Genomic DNA, 26,716 nt, shown 5'->3' with positions numbered 1-26,716 from the left:
GTACGAATAAAACACTGAATAGGTTCCTTAATACTTATGCAAATTACTTATAACTATTTATGTAGGGAAGGTAAGAAAAACCCAGAACGTGCATTTTTAAACTTTTTTTTTGCATACTAGAAAATAACAAAAAAAGGTCTAAGCACACTTTGTCTGTGCTAACACGACGAACTTCCCATAAGTAATTGTTTATAACAAATTCATATTGTTATAAACATACATGTTTGATAAAAGTTATATTTAGTTGTGAACAATAATATGTAGTCAGTATCGACTCAATTTTCAAATGAAAATGTTATTGTTTGACTTAAAAGTATTTTAAATACTTTTCCCAATTTCAATAACTTCCTAATGGGAAGTTAAAAATATTTTGACTAATGATTTTTTTATGATTTTTCCCGTAAAATCAGACGGAACAAATAAATTCTGCAAAAACCCCCAAGTTCTCAATTGGAACTCTATTTATATCGATATTACTATTGATAATAAGTTATTACTATTAGTAGATAAAAATTTTTTCCAATTATAGATAAACTTAGGGTGAGTCATTATTTTAATATAAATCACTTAATTTGAACTTAAACAGAATTCTTAAAAAAACTTGATCAAATTTTGGTTTTTAAATGCCGTTTTTTACCTCAAATTGGGTAACTTCCACTAAATTTTCGCGCTGTTTCTCATTTGCGGACAGGGTCCATCCAGGTTGTGATCATTGTCTTAAATGTAATCGTCGCCTACTAAGTACAAAAATCTAAAAATAGGGAGAAGTAGGTAAATAAGTAATGCTTATTGGTTCGAAGATTACTTGCCAATTTTTACAATTTTGTAGAAACGTCTCACTTCCTGTGATACACCCCCCCCCCGCCCAAAGTGTTTAAGAGCAGAATCAATTTGCCAATTTCTACAATTTTGTAGAACCATCTTATTTTTCGGATGCAAATTTGCGTTATATTTATCTGTAGGGTGGGACATATTTTTTTGTAGGCGGGGCTAATTCCTTACTCTGTTTTGGTACCTGACTATTTTATAATTGACCCCGTCTGCAATTGAGATTACCATGGTCAAGACCCCGTCCGCAACTGAGACATTTTATTACACTATTTTTGGGCCTCGTCCGCAATTTAGGTGCAGTCAATTTTCGGTTTACTTTTAGATTTTTCTAATTGAAGCTTTTAGTTAATATTCAGATAAAAAATCTCTTGAAAATTATTTCCTCATATCGGGTTATGTCGGAACAGGTTTTAATATAATTGTATATGTATAGTTGGTATATATTTAGAGATATATCTATTAAATTTTACTGGGCGTACCTAAACACTTTGGTCACTATTACGATGTTTCTACGGTAAAGAAAATTCTTGTTATACTCATTCTAGTTTAAGTTTTATCTTAAGAGATTTCGGGTTTTACTTGGCACTTGGCTCGCATACAAAGAGGAATGAACGAGTAGTAGCGCCAGAGATATCATCGGCCTAGATCACTGGGTATGTACGGTTGGGAAAGCGGATAAAGAGGTAGATGCACCTACGTCCTCAATCGCGACGCCGCACGTTCTACGCTTTTACCATAGGTCTGCATCACACCGACAAACACATAAATTTCAACTTCATTCTCCAGACTTACTAACACAAAGAAAGAAAGATAGGCGCCACCCAGACTCACTGTATACCATTTTCTGTTTTTTTCAATCGTTAGTGATGAACAAATCTTGTTGAATGTACTTTACGACGAATCTTCTGATTCCTCCACTTCGTTTCGATTTTTTTTACCCTATCAAAACTGAGTGTTAGAAATTTTTTTATTGATGAATGTCAAGTAACTTTTCAGCCATTTATTTGAAATCTGTTTTAATTACACTTGTAAATTCTAATGAAGATACTTCTCTCTGAATTCTTTTATTTGTTTAATTCTCATTGAAAAATATATCGAATTATTTTATTTTTCTACTTATTTAAAATAATATACTTAATTAGTTTAATTGACTTCCATATAATAATTGCGTTATCACGTGATCATCATCAAATAAATTTTCTAGAACTGTGTAGATCTCGTATAAATTTTTTTCACCCCAAACTGCACTCTTAACAGAAAGTAAGAGCTCATGAAAGAGACAAGTTAAATAAACTTGATGAAATGGTTATCATCTTGCTCACTGAAGTGTTCATCTAACATTCTTTGCAGTAAATTTTTATCTTATGGAACAAACTCAAAATTTTATAAAATTTTATTAGCCGTCACATGGCTAATATTTTTTTCGTATGACCATCTAACATTCTTCAAACAATGAATCATCATTTTACGTAAACTAGGTTGAAAATTATTATTTTTTATAGAAATTTTTAACGTGAGTTGTCTGAATAAATTTGTTTCGTACTACTTGTTTCCGTTTAGTAGAAATGAAATCAAGAACAGTGTTGAAGCCATAGAAAGTTTGTCTAACTTATGTTAAGGTTTTAGTAAGCGAATTTCGAGGTAAATTTAAGGATTTTGAAGTTTGCTTTTATGTGGCTTTAACTACATATAGCCATTGTCCGATAACGGAAGCTAATATCGGTACAGCTCTTTTATATCATACTAAAACATATTGAGTACACAAAGTGTGCGTCGATGGTTGAATAATTGAAATTTTTTCAACAATATACATTTCAATTATTAGCTAATGTCATGTGTTCATGTAAATTAAAAAATAAGAAGATATATGATAAAGATAATATGCTTGTAAAAACTAATAATACTTTTTGCTTTCTTGAAGCATTCAATGTTAATGATGAAAAGAATTCATAAAGTTTGAATTTAAAACTTTTTACTGCGATAAAGTTTTTGATATTATTTTTGCCTCTAAACATTCTGAGAAATCTATATTTCATTGAAGATTAAATCGAAAATTTATACTTTCTGATACGTCAGCTAAACATATAAGACACCGTTTTTAGAAATTATTTACCAAGTTAATCAATGGTAGATTCAATAACAGAAAAACAGCTTATTCCAATTTCTAAACACAAACTTATCCATATCCCATTGCTGAAAGAATTGTTGAAACTTCTCGTTGTGACACTGTTATACAGAAACTTTGTATATGTTTTTTATTTAGAAGTCTATGAATTCTTGAAATATTTGTAACCTACATAATTTTTACAGATACACTGCACGTCTCCATTTATTTTATCTCTCCTTGCAGTGTCACCATGTTTTCTATCTCTTATTTAAACTTAAGTATCTCACAGCATATAACTTGCAAGATGCAGATACACCTGACGTGTACGTTATATAAGTTGTATCACGGACAAGTAGTTCCATGTACTTGCATAGTTGAAACCAGACTTCTTAAATTTTGTCGCGACCCTTCAGCAGACCATGGTAGAGAAGAGAAATATTCCAGAAGCTAGATAGACAAGCAGACTTGTATTTTTATCGCTCTGCTTGCTTTTCATCTCTGTGTGCACTTGACAGCGTTTGCTGGTTATAAAATCTTTGAATTCATACCCTAGTTATGCTTCAGTTATTTTATATCATAGCATGCTTGTGAATATATTTTTATTGCGATATTCTAAAGCATTGCAATAAAGTGATGATAAAAAAATTGCCTGTTAATTTAACGTCTCAATAATCTGTTTATATTTTTCTTTTTTATTGGCTGTTTCAAGTCATGGTACGACTACAAACTGCGATGGGAGCCGAAGGAATATGGGGGTGTACACATGTTACATGTACCATCCGATCACATTTGGCGACCTGACATAGTTCTCTACAACAAGTGAGTTACAACCTGAATTCTATTATTTTTCAGTTTTATATCATGCTCTATCATCGTTGGTTGCGTAAACGTATATAAGTTTATAAAATAACGTAGATGCAATGCATGTTGCCAAATCATCATTTTTATCTGTAAACTCGTTTCAATTCACTTGTATCGAATAATTGATTGAACTAAAATTTACAAATTTATGTACTTTGAAACGAGTTTGCTGATTTTTTATTTATTTATTTTTTGAATAAATCATCTGTCAATTGTGTTGTAACATATAACCAATACTTCGGAATGTTAAAGTCGTAATGCGAAGTGTCAAGAAACTTTTTTAATGTATATAAATGAAGAATGGCATATTTCGCTTCGAAAAGTTATAAAAAAATCTATACAAGAAGGACACGACAACCATTGTATTCATCTTTTACCCATCTTTTTAGCTAAAGATGGCATTTACGATTGAAATATTTTGTCTGGAAGTTTCCATTGTATTTGTGTGAGTTTCTTATTATTTTAATATAACAAATATCATTATAAATATAGAAATTAATCTACTTTTTTTTCTGTGAAGAAAAATTTTTTTTTATTCGTTATCAATCATAATGTTATTTAATTCTATAGTCGAAATAGATAATTACTATTCATGTCGCATGATATACGGGCGCTGCGGCGAGTATTTTATGCTGATTCCAATTTAAAAACAAGACATATAAATTACTTTAAATAATATATATGACTACGCCTCTTTCAAATAAATTTCTGGATTAATTTCTTTTGTCCAATGCTACTTTCAAATATTTTACTGAAATATTGAAAGAAAGGTCATAATACCTGTACACTGAAAGTTTATCAATTATTTTTATTACTCATCTAATGAGAATTTGAAATTATACCTGAAAGGAAAAATGTACTAATTAACATGTAACATGTCTGAGTGGCATTATTGTTTGTACTAAAAATTTCTCATACAAATATATTGCGACCTAATCAATTCTGACCTGCGGATAATTAATTTATTCTCACAATAAGGTTTTTGCAAACTTTTTTCATTATATATTGTAAAAGTACTTATTTTTTTGAGTTATAGAACACATTTACGGAAATTTTTTCAATTAAAACTTGTCTTTTCTGATGGCAAATGCATCTAAAATAATTCAATTTTACTCTGGTGTAGATGTTCTTATCTATTTTGTACTTCCATAAAGGTTAGCAACATTGTGAATAAAACTATAATAAACAAAAATGATGAGAGAAATATAAAATGGTGATATGTTTAGTGCTCGTTCACGCATAAATTTTGTGAATTCACAATATTTGTAAATTCGTTATCTCCCACCTTTTTTGTTCATGATATGTAGTTTCATTAATTCTCTCTTGTTAAATCGTTTCTCTGAAATAAAAAAGGTTAAATTTCCAATTAGACTTCAAGAGAGATCCAGATTTAACAAATTTGTTTTAGCAGATATCACAGCCATCTTTTACACAATTTATCGTCTTTCCGAACTACTCAACAGCGTCTCTTCCGGGTGGACATTGTGCTATTTCACCGTCGAGACAAGAGAATAATGTTACTCGTCTCTTGTTCCTTGGTGGATCCAAGTTTTTTGTCTTGAGTTTCATTCATTGTATCTTCAATCCCCATACTTTTCTCACAAACCTGTCAAGTCATTTCTATTCTTCACTTAAGTCTTGACTCGATTTCTTCGTGGTCCCATCAGTCCCATGACTTGTTTCTGATCAACCGACCCTTTTCTAGCACGTACGATCTTTACTATTCCTTGTTGAATAACAATACCGAGAAGATTTATTACTTTCCATCACTATTGATCAATAGACGTAAAAAGGAAAACAAAGAGACTCTTTTTAGTATTGTATTCAACCCCTATCATTATTTCACCGTAGTTTTTTATTTAAAAAGAAATGAAATACGGGAAAAAAAAATTTGCTCAAGATAATTTGGTATACTTTTCTAGTTTTTTAAAATAATTAAATGATTATGATACTTTGAAAATGCTGATAATTGGATTTACTGTTACGGATTACTTTTTATTTTGTTCGTACTACTGAGAAAAACCGATTCTTTGGATTCAATATTAAGATTGGAAAATTCTGTAAGACATAAAAAACAGAAACTTAAGATTCTTTATAGGGCTGAATTAGTAAATAACCGCTGCGAATAAATTTCATGTGTAAGTCACTTAAATTTACACATGTTTGAGAAAGCTTTTACATGGAAGTGTGAGAGTCATGAGATAACTTGAATATGAGCATCTCAACTCCTAGTCCCAAGCTAGTGAAATAAAGTGTATATCACTTAGCTATAGTTTATTTACTAATTTTTTATTTAATTTTCGTGTAGAATTCGGTAATATTTGTATTCGTGATATTGTTTAATATTTGCTGGGGACTGGAAAATATTTACGTCAGTGAATTGGATTGAATTCATAATTTCCGGTGTCATAATTTCGCTTGTAAATTAAGTTTTCTCTTCGAATAAGAACGAGCGAGTCAAGTAAAATTTATGAGACTTCTCGTCAGAGACAGCGTTTACCAACCGTGAACGGAAATTCATGGGCATGTGGTTTTGTAAGCGATGTATGTGCTACGCCTCGATGAATAACTAAGTTACTTTGTCATTTGATGACAGACGCTTGCCAGTTGAGCAATTTCTTTTGATTTTTGTTGTACGAAACTTTCAAACTTCAAAAAATTCACAATATTTGTCAAATGTTTAATTCTACTGACACTGCGAGAAGGATTAAAAGTCAAAAATAATGACACGAGAAACGATTAAAAGGAACCAGAAGTTTATTAAAAATCATAAAAAAGATTAATTAAAGAAAGTCATCTAATGTGTATTAGTCTCAATCGTAAACTAATAGAAACAAATCAGTGGAGCGTTGCTAACAACAAATTCGATCGTTTTTCTATCAAGGTGTAGATGGAGATACAATTATTTCACAATATTCTATTAAAATAAATAATTAAATTCCAATTTTGAATTATTAAATGATCTTTTCATATTTTTGATGGTCAGGGTTTTGATTAATTATACTTTTCAATATTTAAATATCTATCTTATTAATGAATTAATGTCATTTGATATTCTCTGAAATTTATTATCTTTTTAACGAGATATAATTGCGAGCAACTATTGCAAAATTTGATCAATAAATGTGGGGAAAATGGTTGAGATTGCTTTCAATACAAATCAATGTAAATGACTGTAGTATTTCCATTCCTTGAATAGTATCAACGATCTTGGAATTCTAGACTAGATTACCATATAGAACAGTAGCCTCAATTCGATCTCAGGTGCTTCAATCACAGAACACACTTCGCATGGACATGGACATTAATACAAAGGGGCAGAGAAGTAAAGGGATAACTCTCTCACTGTAGAATGGTTTGAAATCCCTCTGCAATACAGCCAAGCGTCGAACAGGTCATTCTCAGATTCCGTTCAACCAGAGAATTAACGCTACGTGTCTTTGTCAGGAGCATACCCCAAATGCTGAGTGGCTTTAAAGTCTAAACATAGCGTATGTGTACATAATTTCATATTAACCTTTGATAGCTTTTGTTTGTTATTCGACGCATCATATTCTATTCTGCTCTTTCTATTTACTTTTTTATCAGTTAAATGTATTTAAAGTTAAATACTTTTTCAGAATCGCATTGTCGTCGACGATAAAACCAACCATTACATTTCCAAAGTAATTGACTTTGACTGCTTCCCGCAAGAGTGTTAATTAGATGGTCACTTAACAAGTGATTTAATTTTAAACTATTAGTTTCCCTCAAACTTTTCACCAGCTATTTTTTATGAAATTTGAATTATAATTGTTTTTTTTTAACAAAAAATTTAGTAATTTCATAGTACTTCTTTCAGAAAGAATTTAAAATGACAAAAACTTTTTAATGGATCAGTGATTGGTTGCGTAAAATTCATATTTGGCTTCATATCAATACAAACTTAAAATTGCATTAGGAATTCAGTAAAAACTCATTACAGAAAAGTTACAGTTATTAAAAACTAACACAGTTAAAGCATAAAAAAATCGTAAAATGCGTAAAACATCGTTAATCAAATGTTTCACTTCAGTGCAGATTTTAAAAGTGTACTTATTCTTCTTTTCCAACAGACTATACTAATTTTGTAAAAAAAAAAATTAAAATACTTTTTTAAAACATAAAATTTAAGCTTTGCATATAAGCCTTTTTTCTTTCTATTTCATTGATTTTATGGAAATTGTGATTTTCTTTTTTACATATTAAGTATGAAAAATAATTGATTATTTTCAATAATAAGTATAATATTTAAATAGAAGTGTTGAAGCAGACAATTATAAGTATTGTGATTTTTTACCACAACTGATTACATTTTACACTTTCGAACATAAGCTACGGTGGCTCTATTGAATTTACTTGTAATTTCAGTGATACTCTGACCACTAATAAAATTAGACATATATCAATACTAAACTGTGCTGTCTTACAATATCGACCCTAGTTTGATTATTTCAATGTCTTGAAAACTTTATATTCCAACATTTATTTTAATCACTTACTAGGAAAACAATGAAATAAGTAATTCACTATAGTAAATTGTATAGGATTTTTCGTTATACTGAGATGAGAAAATATATTTTCTCATCTCAGTAAACAAAAAACCTTTAAAACATTATGATATTAATTCAATTGACATTTGATGAGGGTAATTTACAAATAACATGGTTAATGTTATGTTTATTCAATAGGAGGAAGATTCTGAAACGGTTGAGAAAATTCCGTAGCAGAAAAAAATGGCATATTAAATACTCAACATAGTTTGTGGCAAGGGAATGAAAAGTTTTTTTAATATACTACAGTTGAAAATTAAAAAATTGAAATAATTAAGGTGTGTTAAAAATTTTCATTATAATATACTGTTTACCACAAATCTTTGCATTCTCATCATGGATAAGGACGATGATGAAAAATATACTGCTACTTGCTTATCCAAACTAATCCTCACGTACTTGCTACCTACTTATTCTCACTCCTTTCATATTTCGTAATATTCAATGCGAAACCGGGTGCAGTAGTAAAGTAAAAAATAACAAATAAACAAAATAAGAAAAAAATTCTAAAAAATGTATGTAGTAAAAAAAAATTACATCAGCAGTTGCAGCGAGAAAAAAGATCTTATATTTGATATTAATATTTCGGAAGCGATTTAGTCTAGAGATTGTATAAAAATATACCCGAGTTTTCTCATGAAAATGGAAACAAGAAATATATTAGTCAGATTACTTGAATGCGCAATGGTGAAAAATGACAAAAATTAGTATGAGTATATTAGGGTTTTTCATACGTTTATTATGGAGATAGAAAACAGACAGACAAAAGCTCATGTCTCATTAAAAAAGTAACTTTGAAAATATACAAGGACAGGAAAATAAAGAGTGACAGAAAAAAATTAGAGAAAGAAAGACTTTAGCGTGTCTGTAAATAGTCAGAAGAACTGGAATAGCTGATAGTTTTTTTTCCTTTTGTTTAATCCAAAGGGTGCTCTCAGCTAAATCAGCTACTTCATTTTTCAACTTTTTCAATATACTATTAATGATACATCCTCTTTAAAATTTCATGCAAAAAAAATTATGAGAATAATTAATCTACAGTATTCTTGACAGGAAAAACAACAAGAACTTTTTTAGGAAGTAAAAAATTTATTTTCTAAAATCATACCGACAAAAAAATATGGATAAAAAAAGATCAAGCGCAAGATAAATCGAGGGTTCCATACTATAAATATTTTCCCCAATATATATTATACAATTGCTATTATGTTCTATATAAAAACTTCAAATTCTAATAAATAATTTATACTAAACAACATGCACATTTCAAAGCTTGAACTCATTAACGTTACTCCATCGAGTTTTGATGAAAATAGTCATCTAATAAACTTCGTTGCTTATATCTAACAATTTTTGAATAACATTTGATTGAACTGATTTTAGTTTTATGTTAATCTTTGTGTAATTTTTAAGGACCCGTCTAATGATACTAGACTTAAAAGAGAAATTACAATTGCTTTTCGAGTTAAAAAGAAGCTTCAAATTTTTTTCTGCAATTAAACCACAAAATCAATTGTAACTTAGCGAATTACATCATATTTGGTTAAATACCTATAAAAGTAATCAACGGTAACATACAACCGAAAAAAACAAATTAAAATTATAATAATGCTATTTTTTCAAATGTAAAACTATAACAAACAGAAAACTCGATTCTCCTAAAAAATTAGGAGTTGATTTTTGCAGAAGTTTCATTTATACACTGATAGAAGTATTTCTTTGTATCTAACATAATTCATTAGCAGCTAATAAATATGTTATTTGAAAGAGGAATCGAATGAACATTTGTTAACAGTTAAGAAATTATTTATTAGAGTAGATTTATTTGGCTCAATGTATGATTTGTTAGCTGCAAACAAATATTTATTTCTTATATAAATACTATGATTGGGCTCGATGGTAAGGTAGAATGACGGTAAAGCATAATCAAATGTTAGGTTATGTTATGAAATAACTTTTATTTATTGAAAATTTTTAAATAAAAAACAACGATTTCGTAATGATTAAAATTAATTTCTTCTGTTAAACAATAGCTCGACAAGCAATTACATGATAACCATTTAATTTCGTGTGAATTTCCAATGGTTTTATAAATATAATAATATTAGACAGTTGAGCAAAGAAGATTTATTAGCTACAAATAAATCTTCATTTGTATCAAATAAATGCTGAAAAATAATTTTAATGAATTCATTTAGTCCCAGCAAATAAATTCTTCTATCAGTGTATTAGATTTACAAAACGAATAAATGAATAGAAATTTAGAGTAGATGGTCAAGTAGAAATTTAAAGTAGATTGTGTTTCGATATCTTAAGAACGGATCAAGACATCAACTTCAACCAAAATTAATTCGAAAGATATTATTATAGAAAAGATCTGAAAGAAATTTGAACGAATTCGATAGAGCCGTTTTTTTTTAAAACAAAATAACTAATAAAAAAATGAAACGATTAGCTATTTAAAATACTATTAAGCCAAACAATAACAATTTCATTTGAGAATTAAGTCGATATTGACTAGACATTATTGTTCATAACTAAATATGACTCTTAACAATTACGCATTGTCTATAACAATATGAATTTGTTATAAACAATTGAAAATTGTATTTATCGATTAACTGATGCGTATATCACATGGATTCGGATGTTTTCAATAAAATAATATGATTCCTGATGAGACATGACTTCTAACAATTACGCATTGCATATAACAATACGAATTTGTTATAAACAATCATAAATTGTATTTATTGAATAAGTAATGTGTATATCACATGTATTTGGATGTTTTCAACAAACATTGATTACAACTATATTGATCATTTATTTTAATTTGTGGTGTGACAAATATTCATAAATAAAATAAAATAATATCAAAATTTAAATACGATGTTAGCAAGATTTATTGTCAAAATAGTTCATCCGAATGCTCCATACAAAATAATACAATCTTGATGTTTATGCACGCTTTATATTACAAGATATAGAAAAATGAATCCAGGTTTGACACTGAATTCCGCGACATAAATTCGAGTCACGACATATATTTATAAATCATATCAAAATGAAAATCTTTGTGATTTCGCAATCGTTATTGTTATTAATTATCAGATTACTCAATTAAGATTAATATGGATGCCGGACGCGATCTAGATTGGAGGCTTTACGTTCCTGCCTAGCAAAATATATATATAAAGTCTCCTACCGTGCTTATCTGCCTTTTGGTTATCTTTGATGTTAACCCTTTTACTTGATGACTTGTGACCATGAGTAGTGGCGGTGATCCCAGAAACGAAATAAAGATGCTGCCCAAGCTTGCACTTCCTCCAAAAAAACGTGATTTCTCGGAGTCACCAATCTTGGTTCCTTTTTGGAGTAGAGCGACAGTAGGGAGACAGTCAGTGTACCTTCTTCGGCGTCCCAGGACGAAGAGAGAGAAGATGGTGTCATGATAGCTTGACCATGAGTCAGGCGACACCTAGGAATAAATAGAAATTGGGGAAACGCCCCCTAGATCTTTACGCGGGAGCCGTTTAAGCATCATTAATTAGTGCAAGGTTACCTTTGAGCACTACAAATTGTATACCTGGCTTTACCAGGTGTTTTACAATACTTCCTCCTTATCCCTACGATCGGGATCCTACGCGCACTCCCTTTAAATCCCCCCTCCCCCCTCCACAGGCTCACCACTTCCTACCTACCCAATAAACTATTACACACATAGTCTATCGGGTTGCATCTGCAGCCGACTTACTCCCTAACCATTGTATCGCATTTGCACGAGAACACAGGGAAACTGCAGAAAACCTGTGTCGATACAATCGGCTCTCCAAAGAGACCTTCCCGCTCACGGTGGCCCGAGAAAAACCATATAAAATGATTTTGTCCCGGCCGGGAATTAAACCCGCTACCCATGGCGCGTCAGGCTGACGCTGTACCAATTAGGCCACCGTGTCGGTTCATTGATTACAACTATTTAAATTTTTTATAAACAATTACTAATGGGAAGTTCGTCCTGTTAGCACAGACAAAGTGTGCTCAGACCTATTTTTTCTTTTGAATAAGTGCGTATAAGTTGTAGTCAACATTATAGAGTGGGAGATAAAAGGGAGAGAGGGCAGTGTGTGATGAGCTCTGCAAAGGGAGAGACGCATGTAAGAGTGAAAGTTTTCGACATCCTTCTTCTTTAAGATAAATTATTGTAACAGCATAATTTTTAAACAAATTATTCCTGTATTTTATTTCTGGGAGAGTTTTTTCATTCCTACAGATGTGTGGGCTCGTCCGAGATGAAAGCCACATTAGCGATTCAAAAATAATGTAAAATTAATAAGTATGCTCGAACAGTTAGAATTTTGTGACGTAGATTTTTGAGAGTGCTGTAAGAAAAAGGACTTGAAGACAGTTAAACATAGTAAGTGCTGTGTTGTAGAGCGTTTAGATAGACGTGTTAAACGTATTAAAACTGTTCCACGGTAGACGGCCTAGTAACAGTTTTATCTAGTGACGTACAAGGTGTTCAATCAGTAGTCTGTTTTCTTTGGTCTGAAGTGCAATGGTGACTGAACAGAATATTGCTGATTTAAATTTAGATTCGTTCGATATTGAAAAGTTGAGAAAATGATTAGAAGAACTCAATCTTCCATTAAGTGGTAGTAGAGCTAAACGTGCTAAGCGATTAGGTAAAGCATTAGCTAAACCTGCAGATGAAGCCTCAGAGTCGCAAGAAAATCAAAATCGGCGGCGTCAAAGTGATCAAAATGTCCACGATTCTGAGAATGGAGACAATGATGATGGCGACAGCGATGAAGAGAGTAGTGATGACGATGGTGAAGATGTTATGATAGACATAGATTCATTATCCGAAGATGAATTAAAGGAGAAACTGCGTGATCTGGGGGTAAGGTTAACCGGCAATAAATCTATATCATGAGATAGACTAAGGGCAGCGCTAAGAGAGAATAATCCTAATCAGGATGGTAATACCCTAAATTTTATGGTAATTTGGTGACACTGCAGGATGACGGTAAAAATTACTATACACATTGTAAAAAATACTGTGCATATTGTTGAATATACTAAACTGCATAGTGATTTTTAGGGTGAAATTAGAGTAGAAAATGTTGAATTTACTTAACTGCATACTAATTTTTAGGGTGAAATTAGAGTAAAAATTACTATGCAGTTTAGTAAATTCAACAATGTGAACAGTATTTTTTACAATGTGTATAGTAATTTTTACCGTCACCCTGCAGTGTCCCTAAATTACCATAAAATTTAGGGTAATTTTTACTATACATTTCTCTGCGTGTAGAGTAAGAGGCTATAATTCAATACATAGTGGACAGAATACAAGATGAAGAGACCAATAAAACCATTTTGTACGGGGTTAAGACGATTAAGGGTCTTAGAACAAGATTTTTACAGTATGAGATGATGCAGTGACGTAGTTGCAATAAAAATAAATCAAAACAACAAGACAAATCCAAACGCTCAAATAGTCAAGCAAAGGGAATCAGAAGAAAGGAGAACAACAGGACAGGCCAATTAAAAGATGTTGTATTTGTGGTGATAAAAAACATGTGAGTGCTGATTGTCCTGATAAGTCGAAGGGGGCAAAATGTTTTAAATGCAGAGAGTTTGGACACATCGTGAGTAAATGCACGAAAGATGTTGATAATAAAAGTTCAAGTAGAACTAAACCTCACTGTGATTTAGCTAGTGTTAATGACAAAAAAATCCATAAAAGCGTAAACATTCTTGGGAAAGACATAGACGCAATAATTGATTTGCATTTAGTATGATCAACATTATATGTTCAGCTAGGTGCACCAAAGTTACAAAAGAAAACGATTTCATTCAACTGCGTTGGATCGACGGGTGGAAAAACGTTGGGATGATTTGATGCAGAGATAACAATTGATGGAATGTCGTTTGTTTTGAGTTTCGATGTGGTTCCTGATGATTACACAGGACACGATTTGATCATTGGTGGAAGAAAGGTATTTCGTATCCGGAGTGTGATGAAGATGTTCTTCTCGTAGTTTCAAGGTCGATGCAACTAGAAGTGTTACGGCACGCACACGAAAAGGGACATTTTGGTCCGAAAAAACTGAATACATCGTCAGACAGGAATTCTGGTTTCCAAAAATGCATGGAAAAGTTCATTAAAAACCCAAGAAAAGATTTTTAAACCCTATTGATAAAGGTGAAACACCACTGGACACATGTCACGTTGAACATATAGGACCGATGCCTTCCACTCAAAAGAGCTATAATCATTTATTTGTGGTGATATTTGCGTTTACAAAATATACTTGGCTCTTTTCCACGAAGTCGACGACAACTGAAGAAGTAATAGCTCCCTTGAATAAACAAGCAGTTACGTTCGGTAATCCAAGACGGATAATATCAGATAGAGGAACGGCGTTTACATCTAATGCTTTTAAAAAATACTGTGACGAACAGAAAATCAAGCACGTGCTCGTAACAACAGGAGCTCCGAGAGGAAATGGTCAAGTCGAGAGAGTAAATCGAGTGGTCATTTCAATGTTAACAAAGTTGTCAATACCAAAACCAGCTGAGTGGTATAAGTATGTTGATGTGGTACAGCAATACATAAATTCGTCATTTAATAGAAGTATTGGAAAGACTCCATTCGAACTTTTAGTTGGAGTTCCTATGAAACTGAAAGATGATATTCGACTCCGAGAGATCATTAATGAGGAAATTATCAAATTATTTGATTAACGACGTGATGAACTACGAGAAGAAGCTAAAAACAATGTAAATGAAATTCAGGAAGAAAACAAAAAGACTTTCAATCAGAGACGTAAGAAAGCAAATGATTACAAGGTTACTAAGAATTAGTGTTTAGAATGAAAACAGATAAGAATGAATAGAATGCGTGTGATTTTATTTATTTTGTTTTAAATAAGTGCATATTAGTTTTAGTTAACATTATAGAGTGTGAGAGTGGCAGATGAAAGGGAAAGAGGGCAGTGTGTGATGAGCTCTGCAAAGGAAGAGACGCATGTAAGAGTGAAAGTTTTCGACATCCTTCTTCTTTAAGATAAATTATTGTAACAGCATACTTTTTAAATAAATTATTCCTGTATTACGCATCCCAGGGTTTTTTCTTTCCTACATATATTAAAAATACTGACAGGACGTATTTTAAACATCTTCATAAATTTTTGAAGTAAAAAGAAAATTTGAAGAGATGGAAATTTTTTTTCTATTAATTAAATTTATAAATAACCCATGTAGAAAAAATTTGGTTTTTAAAAATATTCTAGAAATTTATTATAAATAAAAAATTTTTTTAAATAATTCAATTTCATTAAAAATTTTCATAATAACTTCTTTGAACAAGATTTTACAATTTTACTCTTTATAACCCACATGAAAAAATTAATACATTCAATATAATACAATTTTAAAGTAAAATGATATTAATTAATTAATATTTAATAATTATTAATATACATTTTATTTTCTAACAGTTTTTTTCACTCATAACCAATTTGTAGTCGCAAAAAACTGTTTTTTTTTTCACACATCACCAGTTTATTTGGTTTAATGTCAACTAATATTAATAAAAAATGTTTTCACGTCGCACTACACTTAACTCACTAAAAATTTCACTACTTTTTTAAAAATGTTCTCCAGTTCAAATAATTCGGCTTTTTCTCAATGACAATTTGAATTTGAATGAATAAAAGTTTAAAAAGCTAAATTTTTTTACGCATATGCGTAATTTCTTATTAGCATTAGTCGATAGGAAATAATGCAGACTAAACTATAAATCTTTAATGACCTTGAAATTTTGATATGTTGTCAGGTTTGTCATTCTGAAAGAGAATATACATATATTATAAAATAAATCGAGATAATAACTAAGAAAAGAATGATGAATCAATAAAAACGTTTATTCAATCAATTAGGAAATTTTAATGGCAGGGAAAATGTCCGGTCAGTTCACGTCTCTGTCGATATATATGATGTATATTTATTTTACAATATGTACATATGGGGCGCGAAAAACATAACTTTTCTGTATTTAAAAAATCGAATAATTAAATTATAATGATTTTTCAATAGCTAGCTGAGAACATGTAAGATGATGGTCTAAATTCTTACCCCCCCCTCCCCCACCCTATCCCTCTCGCTTTTCTCAATTTTAAGTGTTGACGTAATCGTAAATAAAAATTTGATGGTTGAAAAAAGAACAAGGAGTCAGGGAGGGTCTTGAAAATTTCCACCAAATATCCACATTAGAATAGTGAAATGCATACATGTATATATTACACATGAAAACTTAACATACATATTGTAAAATATAAGTATAGAACAACAGATATTAAGAGAACAGTTTATTGAAATAACAGATTCAAAGATATGATGTCTAAAGTAGGCTAGTCTCAGTCATAAACTAAAGATAAGCAAATTCACCCCTCGTTGCTATAAACAATCTAATCGTAAAGCGATCGTCGTTAACTAACAAACTGTTGTTAGTCAATCGATTTATAGATGGAGACATTCACATATTTTATAATATATATATTTTTTTGATAAACTTTAACATTACAAGTATATATATTTATATCTAAATTATGCTGTAATTGAGAAACTTAAGTTTAACGATAGCATATCAAAATTTAAAAGTCATCGAAGATGTGTAGCATAATTACCAACAAATATCTCCTCGTCTATTAGAACATAATGTATTGTGAATTATTGTCAAATTTTATTTTCATTTAATGATTTTTCTTTTTGCTGCTCATAGACGTATATTATATTTGAAAATAATGAAAAAACAAAAAAATTTCTAATAACAACAATTAAATTGTAAGGAAAAGTTGAGTGATTTTGTTGTATCTATTGATGAATTGACTGACGAGATCTGTTGGTTTGAACTTCTTCAGCCTCAATATTATTTAATCGTCATTGAATAGATGTATCGTAAGTGCGTTAGGATAAATCCTTATTCTGATCCTGTAGTTAATGCTTAATTTGCTTATTATTTCCTGGACTTTCTCCATGTTCAGTTCTCGGTGAATGTAAGCATTACAGATAGACTAGGGCGCATAGACTACATGAAGAGAGTTTTTTTTACTAAATGTAAGTGCAAAAATGACAAGTACACGTTTCGAAATTTCGTGGATTGTTCACTGTTTGCACTTACATTTGGTGAAAAAATTATCTCGGTGTATGGTTCCAAGAGTTTTCAACCGAATATGTTGAGTTATTTCAATAGATTTACTGGTTTTTTCCCATAGTTGTAATGAAGAGCTTATTATATGATAGGAGTTTTGACTCTCTGCGGATCAATCAGTACATATTTTTAGATTTTAGTTTCCGTTCCGCTTTTTTTTGTGCTGATCTCTAGTTGTAGAAAAGCACTGTTGGACATCTTTCTGTTCTTGTAGAAAAGGTTATATAGACTAACTTGGTTTCACTAGCTTTTATTCATAACGTGTCCAGCCATGTTTGGATTTCGTTCAGTTCATTTTAGCGTACACTTGGAGCCATTATCGAACTATCATGCGCTACTAGTACTGTTGTGTCATCGTTAAAGAATGCAATTGTAATATTGCTTCTGACCGGAAGGTCGGCTCTGTGGACTGTATACGATACAGACCCAAGACTTTATAGTATTCTTGATTCGATAGCGCGCAGTGTTGATAAGCTCTTTCTATGAATTACTTAAATATTCGTTTCTCTGTGGTAGGATTAGCTATTGTCAGATCATTTTGAAAACTTGTTTTCAAGAAGCCAAAAAAAGATCCTTTTTTTATTATATTACTCGGATTATACTATGTGTTTAATCATAGTATTTTTGTGAGAAACAAGATTTGTTAACAATTACATATTCATTAACTTCTTTTTGTCTGCATATATTTTCGTTTTGTAATAAGTAGTTATTTTTTTTTATAATTGACATTTTTCTCACAGGAAATGTTTCAAAATATCTCTCTAAAAGAATCAAAAGATTTATTTTTCATTCGGTATATGTGTATATTACGAAAAATTTATGATGAGCATAGCTATTATATGATTCTCACAACCACAGTTGTGTTTATAAACATAAACATATATGTTGACTATACCCTTTTCTTAGTGTACTATCACAAATTGTTAATAATAACATTTAAGTAAAGAATAACTGTTTTGAATGCAAAATATTTTTATCAAATGCTCAGAATTAATGACGCGTGATATCTCGAAATCATAGTAAGTGGTATTTATTAAACATATTTGCAAATAAGACGCAAGTGACATAATTATGCGATTATAAATGTTTAAGATGTATTAATAAAACATCGTTGTATTCCAACAAACTTTATAGACATTTACAAGATTTCTCAAGTTACAATTCAGCGATGAATGACGAAGCCGATCTCGAAAGAAAATGACTCTTTTTATTGGCAAAGATATGAGAGTGGGACAAAAGTCTTATAAACAGAGCCCAGAGGCTTACTAGGAAAATTCACCATAAAACTTCTTGGGTCTGGCAAGATCTTTATATTGAGATTTTTTTTTGGTCTAAAAAGCCCCGAAGGCAAAAAAAATGACCAAGAGATAAGTGATTCAATGGAATTTTTCTACCACGATATATCAAAGATTACAGATCTTTAAGATGATTGCAAATTTCCTGATTGCAAACAGTATTGTTTTTTTCTGTATCACATATTACCAACCGCGGTATGGCATCGTGTGAATTGCTGTAGGTGCAAATACAATTGATTTAAATGAACTACACTTTTTGTGTCATGAGACGAAAAATTTTATTAAAACAGTTTTCTATGTCTAAATTATACGAGCAATGTCATCAGTTCTCTTAGATTTTTTTTTCATTTACGGGTGAACATTATTCTTTGATGAATTTTTTTTCCGAATTATTTGATCTGAATCTGATCATACTCCGGAATACCTGAACTAATTATTAGTCGGGTAGTCTTGACTAAAATTACCTATATCGGACAGATTAAAGTATTTTTCAGAATTCGTACAAGGTTCTTGATTTTATTTATAATTCGTAGATATACATTATAGGACACTTTTTAATTTACTTTAACTGACACATATATTATTTCAAATCAACTTAATATAAGTTAAATAAATCACAACTCATTAATCTTCAATCAAATCAGGTAATAATATCAGAGTGTACCTTTTCTAGAATCTGATAGGGACCATATACGAATACCGTATTACGACATTCCATGTTAGACTCCGATCCGGTCCAGATAATGTTAAGGCATACTTTTTTTTATTTCTACTCGGGATGTATTTCAGCATCATTTTTTTATGTGATAGAGATATATTCGATTTTCAAAATCTATTCTTCAGTAATGAATTTTCTTGCAAAAAACTTATTCTACACGTTAACGTGCACGATAATATAAATTCCCATTCATAAAAAACTAGATTAAAATCGATGAATCGCTACAGAAAACATGAGCAAGTGAATCGAAACGATCTGAGAGACCCTCAGGCTTGCTTCAAGTGTATCTATCGGACGTTATATCTCTAAAGAGAATTGATAGTTTTTCTGGTGAGTAAAAAAGTAGTTAAAGGAAGACTGAGCTTTTGTATTACTCAATAGTCGATAGACTTTAGACTTCTCATAGTTACCAGGCCGATACAGTATTTTCTTTTACTATCTATTCCGATTAAATAACTCAGAATATACTAGGATAAATATTCTGTAAAAAAGAGCCATACGATTTTCTAAACTATCTATTGATCGGGCAATTTATGCTCACAAAAACAAAAATTTTAGGAAAATGAGTCAAAATGTTAGCATAATTAACGGGGTCCATATAAATTTAATAATATATATTATTAAACTTATTACTGCTTATGTTTATCAACTGATAATTTATAAATTGTACGATTCTGTTAAATAATTGGTTAATTTAGATAAATCATTCATGAATAATCTTTGGATCTTTGTTTTTTTTGTAAATACAATAAAGTGACTGGCTGGACTGTAATAAAATTTATTTTAGATCGTATTGACGTTAATACGTTTTTATTGGGATAACAAAGAAGTCGACATAATTCTTTTCCTTCAAGATTTCGTTCAGAAAATGAATCATGTCTACACATACATACGTGCATACACACACTTCGGTAAACAATTCATAGAAAATTATTGAATTTACGAATAGATTAAAATTTCTAATTTACTTTCTTGAATTTATTGGATAATAAAACAAATATCATTATTGATATGAGTTATCACTTACATCGATGATTTTCTCTTCAACAGTGAATATATGGACATATGTATATCATTGGGAGAATTTAGTATTTTATATAAAGGTAAAATTAGTGCAAATTAAATCGTGAAAAAAGCCTCACTCTGATTGGAAGAAACAAAATTTTTTCTAAGTAGAAAAGTGAAGGTGAAGTTTGACAAAGATTGAGCACAATACATCTTTACAAAATTAGTGACGTTGTTATGGCTGATGATACGCAGACTTTCGTTGGAGAATGATAAAAAAAGGGTATAGTATCTAGAGCCAAAGCACGATTTCAAGAAAAGTTAAGAGCAGCAACATCGTAAATTTGATTTCGCATAAACTTGTTTCCTGCAGGCCACTTCGACGAGTAGCATGAGAAGAAGAAAGTTAACGGATGTTATATACAGTACGTAAGTTTAGTGTTGAAGGTTCTATAGGTGTAATAGGACCCGATCTATAAAACCCTTAAAGCATGAAAGACTGAGAACCAAAGTATTTCCTTTCTATCTTGGAAGGAATCAAACTTGACGTAAAAATTTTTACGTCTTCTTTCTAACTCGGACATGAACAGCTTTACAAAAAGTTAGTGATAAATTTATCCTCGTCAATGTTGAAAACAACTTTTTATCCTTCTTTCACTCTCTAAAGACTCTTCAAAACTTGAGTTCTAGAAAATAAGGAAAAATAAACTCGGAAGTAAGCATGAAAAAAAATTCAATTCTCCCTCTTTCTGTATTTTATGAGTAAGTGAACGAATGCTCTCAAAAAGTGTCTCTAATTTTTCACTAATTTTTCATGGTTCTACTCTATTATCCTAACTTTTAGTGGTTTTTTTCATATCCTATCAAGTACCTAGACTGGGGTACTCAGTATAATGCCATGATCTACTTCGTAGAATTCTAAGATGAGTGTAAGGGTAGTTAAAAGCCCCTACAGAACAAAATTACAGTAAGGGTGAATCAGCAGGGGTTAAGTGAAATTGAAGTCCGGTTGCTGGATGAAAACTATATACTCTAGCAAATCTACGACAACATTAAACCAATGGTTTCATTTTCTCTTTTAATTTTCAGGAGTGGGTTGCGACTGTGAAGTCAAAAAAAGAGTGAACTAAGTGTTATCAGTAGCTAAAAAATCTCACAGAAGAAGCAGGTACTTTAGCGTAAATAACTTGAGAGAAAAGTTTTTGCAGTCAACGTTTTTTTATCGTCTTTAATTAAATGAGCGAGGTAATTTTTCGTTAAAATATTTTGTTTCTTTTTTTCACTTAATTCTCTATCAACTTCTTTCTTGTAAAACTTACCGAAGAAAATTCAGTTTGTATTGCACTCACTTGTTTGTCTTCATGTCTAACGGATGTCGTTATTTAACAAACATCATAAAAAAATTGCTAATGAACTGGAGAAGATTAAAGCATGAATACAAACGATTTGCATAAATAAATAAAAAAAAGTGTTTCAATAATTACAGATCAACAATTTCTTCATAAAATAAATAATACTTTATCAAATTAAGTTTTATCTTTGCATAATAAAATGAGTGCTCATTCATACAATGCTAGAAGTTAATTGTATTTTTCATATTCTCTTTTGTACATAGGTTTAATAATTGATTCGGTCATCAACATCAAAGACTAGTGTGTTAGGATAATGGTCGTATCTGTTCGATGAATTATTGGATTGAAAATTATTACTTGTACAGTCGATAATGCTTCTGGTGTCCCTCTCCTTTGTTACGTTAATCTTGATAATTTCTCGTAGCAGTAAAAAAGTGAACTTTATAATAAAAGTTTCACGTTCTTTGTTCACGGCGAGTAAATTTCTTGCAATAAAACGAAACATTTTTTGTGTAAATCAATATTTTGTTCAATGGAGCTCATAATAATTGAATGAAAGATTGATGAAGTGAAAAACGAGAAAGCGTTAAGTAAAAAGTAATAAAAAATTCATGAAGTATCCAAATATTATTGGACAGTATTTTAGATGATTTACATATTACTTTTTTATGAATATAAATGGAATATTTTCATGCAACCGAAGACGGACAAAAGATGTAAGAAATAACTTAGCTCAAGTCTATAAGTTTCTTTTCCTTTTGAAGAATGGAGTTTATATTGGAGTAGAGTTTCAAATTCTCAGCGCACGACTTCAGAGGCGATTTCACGAGAGAGCTGAGTGTGAAAGTTTGATAGGAGATGGAAAGTATACGTGAAAAGATGTCACGGTATCGATTGTCTGTTTGTATCGAAACTCAATGTTAGAGCTATTCAAGTTAAGGAATATTGCGAAATCGTTGAAGAAGATTGCTCCTAACAAACTTGCTTCTTCTTCTTTTTATCTTTTCATTAGGAAGTTATTGTAAAGGAGTCGATTTCTAACATTCAATATTTTGTCTTGTCCTTACATTTTATGTATTTGAAAGTATGTTAAAAAGTATTTAAAAAAATGTGTGTATGAATGTTTGCACACATATATATCAAGATATTTTCGTTACTATTTCAAAAATACATTTAAATATCAATTTCATATAAATATCTTTTGGGAGGTGATGCAATAAAGAAGATCTGAAAGATATTTGAACAAAATCGGTCAAGCTGCTCTTTCTTTGTAATAAGAAATCTGCGAAACTAAACAAAACGCTGTAAATCCTATAGGAATGCACTATAGTGCATTCTTATTACACATCTAAACGTGTTAAATATGACGTCACCAGGATAAAAATAATCAGAGCTTTATTATTTGACTAATCAAGTACTCTTATTCTAGAAAACGTCACAAGAATTCTAGTCAAATTTTATTTGTAACGTGAAACAATTTGTCATATCATCTCATAAATAGTATATGAAAAATTAAACAGAGACAATTTGAGAATTTTTACTTTATTTCTTAATCATCATAATATGTTATCTAGTAAAAATGACTGGATGGACAAAAATAATAAGAGCCTTATTAGTTGACTAGTCAAGTCAACTCATTATAGAAAATGTTGCTAGAATTCTAGTAAAATTTTATTGGGAGTATGGAACTATTTTTCATACTTTCTGATAAACAGTATTAGAATAACCAAGCTGCAATGATTTTATATACATAAATATTTTAATCATCTCCAGTCATTTCGGATAGCCAAGCGGGCTAAAGCGTCAGTTTAGTTAGTTGCGTGCGTTAAGTGGTTGTAGCTTCGTATCTTCTCAATAGAAATATTCTTCGCTAGCTCCATTCGCTTTTTAGGTCAATTTGCCTTTTTTACATGAAACATACATTTTTAATTATTATTGCTAACATTTTTATATATTTATTACATAGAATTATATTTTACAAATGTCATGCATAAATAAATAGTATTATATATGTTTCTTTACAAAAAATAGAAAATTAATCACTAAAATGCGAAAAAATCATAGAAAAAAGAAATCAGCACACTTTCATTTTTGGACACATTTTTTCTATAGGTTATTGTGGATATTTCGACGTTAGAAAATTAAAAATTGCCCATTGTACAAAAAATATGCTCACAAATAGAGCAAAGCCTCCTATATTGACGGGATTATTTCGAATAAGTATTACTGTACTGTATTAAGAAAATTTCCTTGAAACTGAATTTTTTAAGCGTTAGAATAAATCATCAGTTATTACTTTTCGCTCTCCGTAAAAACTAGTATCTATGGTCAATAATTTATAAACAGTTACATTATTTGTTATAAACAATTGAAATGTATTATGGAAAATTGAGAATAGTTTCTACTAATAAAGTCCTACTTTTGTTTTTAAACAATCACATACAGTTTATACAATTGAAATTTATTATAATTAATTATTGTGTGGATACAGTATACACACAGATCGATTTTTTAAATTTGATATTATACACTGTTTATTTTTATTTTTTTTTTCTTCAGCAAAAAAAGAATGAAATAATTACTGCAAGAAGACGTTTCAAGGGTAGAATAAGTTTTCTGTTAACGAGAAAAGTCAAGTACTGAGCTGTTAGAAGCCACTGAATTGGCTTTGTAGTTGAACGTGACTGTGATACCAACGGCACATTGGAATAATTAAACTTATCATAAAACATTTACAAAAGCTATTTCTCGAAACAATAAGCCAAGTTTTCAGGCATATCCTAATTAATTAAATATTCTTCTGATAAAGGATAATTAATCGCTTAATCTTAATTTTAAAGTTCAATTAAAATCGTAAAATAAAGAGTACAATTTCTACTTTAAAAAGTTGCAATGTAAATCTGTCAGCTTGATGACAGAATAGTAAATCACTTGTACTGTGTAATTCTAAAATTTTTTTTTATAAAAATATTATCTCTCTTAAGTTTTCATTTATCAAACTTTTTAAATCTCCTCCAAAATAATTTACAGAGTTCATTACTTATCGATAAATCTCATACAAAACTCAAATGTTGGAGGATTTATTTGTATTAAAAATAAAATAAACTTTCATTGTATAGGTAATGCAAACTAAAACTATTCCCCTTTAAAGCAGATGCACTCTATTTCGAGATAATAGAGGCAAATGTAAACTTCTATACTGATTCTGTTTTCCTTTTTCCTCTTTATACGTCTATACGCCTCTCTAAAGCCTAAATATTTGCTATTGAACGAGGCGTAGTCAGTAAACTCAAAACTGTAGAGAATAGTTTATAAACTGTTTCATCATGTAATAGAAGCACTTACCGCGATATGTGAAGTATTCAAATGATATAATCGGCTGGTTATTTTGCTCCATTAAAGCTCTGATTTATTCGTTGATTTAGTTAAAATTGAATTTCTGTAAGAAGTTGGTTTAAAAATGAATTAAAAAAAATTAAATATAAATGGAAAGATAAAAATCGTGGGCTTTGATATGCAATCGTAAGTACAAAGTAAGCTCGACCGCCGTAGCGCCCAGAACCACTAATGTGCTCGCTCGCAGCGCGGACGGAAACTTCGAGGTGACCTTGGCCACCAAGGCCACTATCTACCACCAGGGATTGGTTGAGTGGAAGCCACCAGCAATATATAAATCATCCTGTGAAATCGACGTGGAGTACTTTCCATTCGACGAGCAAACCTGCGTTCTCAAATTTGGTTCGTGGACCTATGATGGCTTTAAGGTAAATACGCATGGTAGCCAATAAGTAATTAACGTATATTTTACGTTTGAAAGTGATATGTATCTTTCTTTTAAAAGCTACATTGAACTTTCGCGAATGATTGGTTGTGTTTGTCCGTGTATGTGCCGTTACGCTATGTCACAAAGTAGGAGACTAGGTAGCTGCTTCTTCAAAGAGGGGGGAAATAAAATCAATGATAATATAAATGAAAGAGCAACTAACTTGAGTATAAGAATAATGGAAGTTAGCAGCAGCCTAGTCCACTTATTTCAGGACCAATCAAGATCACGTTGGGGTTGTTTCTTCGGTGATTGCAGCGCTGACGGAAACTACGAGGTGACACTGATGACTAAGGCAACGGTGTACTATTCCGGACTGGTAGTGTGGCAACCTCCAGCAGTTTATAAATCTTCCTGCTCCATCGACGTTGAGTTCTTTCCCTACGACGTACAGACCTGTGTTTTGAAGTTAGGCTCCTGGACTTATGATGGTTTTAAGGTGCCGGACTGTCGCCGTTTATAAATACTAAATGCGACAATAGAATAGACTAATTCGAAAATTGATCGACACGATTGCAAAAAAGACTTGTTGACTGATTTATTTTACTTGACTTGTGAATTATTTGATTGAGATGAGTTCTTAGGAATGCCTCGTGACAGCCGTCTGTCGTTAAAAAGCTCGTGCGATGCGCTGTTGGACGTCATATATATATTATTCTTATTATTATAAAATATTAACTTATTTATATTATTATTGTTATTAAAAATTATTATATGATATTATTGTAATTTTACAGTTTATTTATTTACAGTACTTGGAATGGCCGATTTGTATTGACGTTATAATTCTTTTTTGCAGTTTTTTCTACGATGTATCGGTATAATATAGTATACATTAACCATCGATAATAGTTCGAGATTAAAAGCGCGAGATAAAGCGCTTTTTTATTAATCTTCTACATGATTTAATGATATGATAATTATTTATTTGAT

The 26,716-nt window shown here is 30.7% G+C and overlaps 1 protein-coding gene across 1 annotated transcript in view; it reads left to right on the top strand.

Moving 5' to 3' along the window:
* LOC118070440 (nicotinic acetylcholine receptor alpha4) overlaps positions 1-26,716 on the top strand; it is a 207,036-nt gene that overhangs the window by 61,510 nt on the left and 118,810 nt on the right. Inside the window, exons 4-5 of the mRNA XM_035089039.1 lie at positions 3,648-3,757; positions 25,544-25,724. Of these exons, the coding sequence (XP_034944930.1) occupies positions 3,648-3,757; positions 25,544-25,724 (291 nt within the window). The remainder of the gene's footprint in view (positions 1-3,647; positions 3,758-25,543; positions 25,725-26,716) is intronic.

This window comes from Chelonus insularis, unplaced genomic scaffold (assembly GCF_013357705.1).
Source record: "Chelonus insularis isolate UGA/USDA-ARS -01 unplaced genomic scaffold, ASM1335770v1 contig_58_pilon, whole genome shotgun sequence".
NCBI lineage: Eukaryota > Metazoa > Arthropoda > Insecta > Hymenoptera > Braconidae > Chelonus > Chelonus insularis.
The sequence above is the reverse complement of the archived record's forward strand: the minus strand, read 5'-3'. Positions and strand labels throughout refer to the sequence as shown.